Here is a 4,711-nt window from a genome sequence, read left to right on the forward strand (position 1 = left end):
ATTTTGGAACAGGTAATATCCGCGGACAGCTCCCGATATCCGTGCATATTTTCCCTGCTTACTGCAGGATGTTTTCTTTTGGGTGTTCTCAGGTACGACTTAATGAAAAAAAAAAAAAGATTTCCCTTCTTCTTTATCAACCACAAACCCTTACTCATCTTGAATTAATTTTAAAACGAAGACTTCTCACGGTGGACGTAAGCTTTGAAAATTGGGGAATATTGCCCAGTTTCAGCTGGGGGATACTCGGTCGCGTGCTGCGTTTGGGCCAGTTGAGCGCCAGCAGAGATATTTGAAGGATCATTAATACAGACATATTTCAATAAGGACTATGTAAACCACAGCACGAGATTGGAGAATGCCATAAGCTGTGGGTCACTCTAAGTTACTTAGAGACATTATTACCGGCCACCTTTCTTGGATGGTGGTAAAGAAAGGTTCTACTCAACCGTATTTCCCCGGGTAAACAACATGCACCAATGTTTTAAGGCCTGCCTAGTTAGGTTTAACAACAGCTAGATAAGGTGAACTAATGAATACGCTGTTCCAGTTTTCCAAATCTTGTCGCCTCAATAAGCAATAGATGACTTGGAATGCATACAAAAAAGGAGCCTTTTCCATCGTTCTCGCCGCCTTATCTTCTAAGCAAACGTTTCTGGCAACGCCTAACCTATAGAGCTATGCCTATCCCGGTCCCATGGTATCTTAGAGAAACAGCCCCCATTATTTAGTACCCTCCTTGCACTGTTCTTCCCAACATAACTTTAGCCATGCAATAACTTTTTTAATGTCAAGGATTGGGAACCAGGAATAATTTTATTTCGCATTAATGCCCCTGAGTAAACTCTTGTTACAGACAACAGTAAATTTGTTCTCCTTTTAAAAGCATTTTATTCGGATCCTACATAATCCTCTTTTGCCTAATCCTAGTCTCTTGTTTTATGTTTTTTTTATTTTCCTGTCTATGGATAACAGTATAACCTTTTCAAAGCTTGTTAGAGTCTTGCACTGTATAATAATGTCTACAAGTCTATCCTAGAATGTACGTAATCTAGCATCTGGATGCGATTTTTTTATAAGTAAAGTATCTAGCTTTCACATGTTTAGCTAATTAAACTATGTTGAATTGCCAAATGGTTAGTTGTTGTATTGACTAAGACTTAATCCTCTAACTTACTTCAGCTTAAGACTGCGATAGGCTGGATCGCTTAATTACTCTGATAAATAAACGTCACCAGCCTCTACCTCCCCATGGTCCACACTGCACCACCATCAGTTGGATTTATCTTTTCGGAGATGGGAAAACAGCATTCGTTCGAGCTTTCATTCGAGCTCTAATCTGACCAATCGTCTCTGTTTCAATTTTGCCCTCCAATCGCTCCTCAATCTGTTAATAAACATAAGGTTTACATGAATCAGTAGCTGAGTGCTAAAATCCGCTTATTCAAGTGGACCGCATTCCGCCATGATTTCCACAATGTTACGGTATTTTTTTTTCTTTAAGTTTTGATCTTACCTCGCTATTTCTCATACGTATACGATGCAAGATGAAAATCAGGACACCCTACAATACAAATATAATTATGGATAAGTCATTTTTTTTAAAAAACACAATATCAGGATAAGTAAAGAGATCTTTGCGGAACAGAGAAGTTATTAACTCAGCAGAACATAATTTATAAGTTTATGAAGAGAGAAAAGCAGATGGTTAAGGGATTGACTGGCTGATGAAGTTATTCATTGGCTAAACGGCAAAATGGCTAACAAAATTATAAAAAATCTAAAGGAATGACTGATAGATGGGTAGGAGGAAGGACTGACTAAAGACTGACGGAATTATTTCGTTTGTTAAGAGGGTTCAAGTCTCTAACTTTTATGAGCAAAGCTGAGGTAAATTTACAACAAACCTGAGTAGAGTATGGTACAGATGTAGGCGTACAGAGTATGGTACAGATGTAGGCGAAATCCTTGTGTAGTGGTGACAGAAGACCAAACAACCAAGTGATGCCAAGAAGGGGAATCATCAGAACACATGTTCTGATGCCAAGTCTAAAAGAGGACAAACGATAGCTAATTCCAGCTTTCAGATGACTTTAGCTCTCATCGTTATAATCAAACAGAAAATCATGTAAATGGTGCCCTCTTAACCCTCAGACGTACAGGCACAACCTTACCCCAACTTTGTTACGAGAAGGCGGGGGGGGGGGGGAAGACCGTGAAGCCTTACTTTACGCTATTTCGAAAAGTTTTTAACTTATATAGATAGCCTGTCAGGTCGTCTATAAGGTGATGTTGAAATTATGGGATATATATGCAAGTGCCACTGCCGCAGCGTGGAAAGGGTAGTGACCCCATTTAACATGGTGCATATTTCTCACTTTTCCACTTTAATTTTTGGCTTGCCCATCATTATCAAACTAGGCAAGAAAATGGAAAATAAGGCTCGATCAGAAAATTGATAGGGAGTTTACTATACTCTCCTTCTTCAACTTTAATCCTCCTATAGCTAATATCAACTCTTAAACCACACCTCACTTGTCATTTAATATTTCGCATATCTATATGCAAATATGTCTGCAAGATAAGTCAACAGCTACTCAAGTGGAAAGTCGCCCAACTAAAATCCTTTCGAAACATTAAAAAAAAGGAATAATATAAAGCTCAATCTAACCGGACTCGCAGAATCTTGTTGGCTCTTGTTTGCGGCAGTGTGGTCAACTTCCTTGTAATACGTGCGAGTATAAAACTGTTAAGCTAAAAAATCAACCCAAAACAAAAAAATAAATAGATCAATAAATAAATATAAAGAAAAGGAAAGGAAAACAACAATGAAGGAACGTGCATGTCTTATATGTCAAGTATCTTATTATAAAGTTATAGCTTTGATATTAACTTGAAAAATCTGATTATAGCTTACAACTCCAGTTGCCGTCAGAAATGTAACAAATATCCAGATCAAGTCATACGTTGACGGCAACCAACAACTTAAAAGGAAGAAAAGAGGAAAGAAAAATCTAAGGGAACAAGAAACTGGCAAAAAATCTCAAATAAATCAAACGAAAATAAAATAAAAGCTCATAATTGAGGACAACTAAAATAGCGACATAATAAAACAAAAGGGAAAGACAAACAAATATCAGGGAGGGATGAAGACAAATAGTGCGCTTTGCTACCTTAAAATAAAAAAAAAGAATGAAAGAGATGATGATATTTGAAGGCTGAAAAGGAGTGTAAGAGAAAGAACGAAAGAGGAAATGAACAAGTTAGCAAAAAACGTGAAATGGCAGATTTGAGCAAAACGACAAATAAATCTAAGGGTATTTCTTTTTAAAAAGGAAACCCAAAACAGAGATAAACCAATCCAATCATAGAGAGGAAGCAAAACAGGTGGTAAAATTGACGTAAACTTTGTTTCTTACTATTTATTGCTGGTGTAGCTTTGAATCCCTCCTTTTCCAATCGCAATGCTGAGAGAAGTGCTGACCATAATGACCGGGAAACCTTCACACTCAAAGAGAGGGGGTTGGTAAAAGTTGGCGTCAAATTATATCAGCAATAAACCGATTCAAAATACGGTAGATCAGCGCTAACAATAATAAATGTCATTATAATCAAAGGGCAATACCCCATGCCATGAAGTGATACACTATCAACCTATTGCTGATGTTGTAAACTTTCACAATCAACAAGTAAAAGTAGATTCCTTCCACTAGCATCCAGCAGAAAGCGGCCATGACGAAATACTGCGTAAGAACTGCTACTGTGATGCAAATGGCCTGCAAAAAAGGAAAAAAAAAATTCTTGCTCTTCTCTTTTTTACTTTTATCATAAAATTTAAAAATTTTATTATTAATTTCGTTAAATAAATTTCAGATTCGAAATAGATACCAAAAAACTTTAAAAAATGCGTAATAATGTCTATGATGAGATTAATTATTATGAATGTGATTAGAAATTACTCACTGGGTTATCCAAGGCGTGCATTCCAGCGAGAAAGCTTATTTGACCAGCTGCGATTGATGCGACGAGACTCAGTCGTATTTGAGTGAGAGGTTCATGAACATCTCTAATTTAAGAAAAATATACCACGGTCATTTCTATATATTTGTTTTTTAGTATCAACCAATCAAAGGCACAAGAAAGTTGACATTGATTACTCACGTGAACAAGGAATACATGATTATGGTTGGAATCATTCCGATAATGGAAAGGCTTAATCCTAGGTAGGTGATAATCTCCAGAATATCTTCGTACTTCTGAGACAGCTGTGTAACAAATCAGAAACAGAGGGAATAACATCTTTATCTACTTAGTGAACATATGAGCAATGCTTAAAGCAATATTGAAAAACGTAATACCACACTGGCACCACTATAATCGACTAAGACAGCAAAATGAGTCAAATGATTGCAGCTGCAGACTGTTTCTTCCGAGTTGCTTAAGGGCCTATTTACACGGTACGACTTTGTCGCATGCGACAAGCTTACGACAGGCTTACGACACGAATTGTTTCGTGTAAATCAAACCTACAACTCACTTACGACTCTTAAGTCATGTCGTAGGCCTGTCGTAAGCTTGTCGCATGCGACAAAGTCGTGCCGTGTAAATAGGCCTTAAGGATGTAACTACATGACATCCATCTTTCGAAAATCCGTCTTGACTAAAAAATAGAATGAGATAATTAAACCATTAAATACTTGAAGTAATAGAC

At 37.1% G+C, this 4,711-nt stretch overlaps 1 protein-coding gene across 1 annotated transcript; it reads right to left on the reverse strand.

The window, feature by feature from the left end:
• Window positions 1–2,531: 2,531 nt before the first annotated feature.
• On the reverse strand, window positions 2,532–4,437 carry LOC149039853 (adhesion G protein-coupled receptor D1-like). Its single transcript, XM_089183292.1, has 6 exons — window positions 4,162–4,437; window positions 3,964–4,066; window positions 3,626–3,776; window positions 3,420–3,501; window positions 2,918–2,984; window positions 2,532–2,754 (listed from the first exon to the last, which is right to left on the reverse strand). The coding sequence occupies exons 1-6, from the start codon at window positions 4,194–4,196 to the stop codon at window positions 2,662–2,664; spliced, it is 531 nt and encodes a 176-aa protein (XP_089039418.1). The 5' UTR covers window positions 4,197–4,437; the 3' UTR covers window positions 2,532–2,661.
• Window positions 4,438–4,711: the final 274 nt, after the last annotated feature.

This window comes from Pocillopora damicornis, chromosome 9 (assembly GCF_964200805.1).
Source record: "Pocillopora damicornis chromosome 9, jaPocDami1.2, whole genome shotgun sequence".
Lineage (NCBI taxonomy): Eukaryota > Metazoa > Cnidaria > Anthozoa > Scleractinia > Pocilloporidae > Pocillopora > Pocillopora damicornis.

Bases quoted from the DNA above. Each gene is read 5' to 3' on its own strand.
- LOC149039853 (XM_089183292.1), bottom strand. From the start codon at position 4,196: ATGATTCCAACCATAATCATGTATTCCTTGTTCAC. The intron at 4,067-4,161 runs GTGAGTAATCAA...TTCTTAAATTAG, and splicing joins ATCATGTATTCCTTGTTCAC to AGATGTTCATGAACCTCTCA. The intron at 3,502-3,625 runs GTATTGCCCTTT...TTGAGTGTGAAG, and splicing joins GTATCACTTCATGGCATGGG to GTTTCCCGGTCATTATGGTC.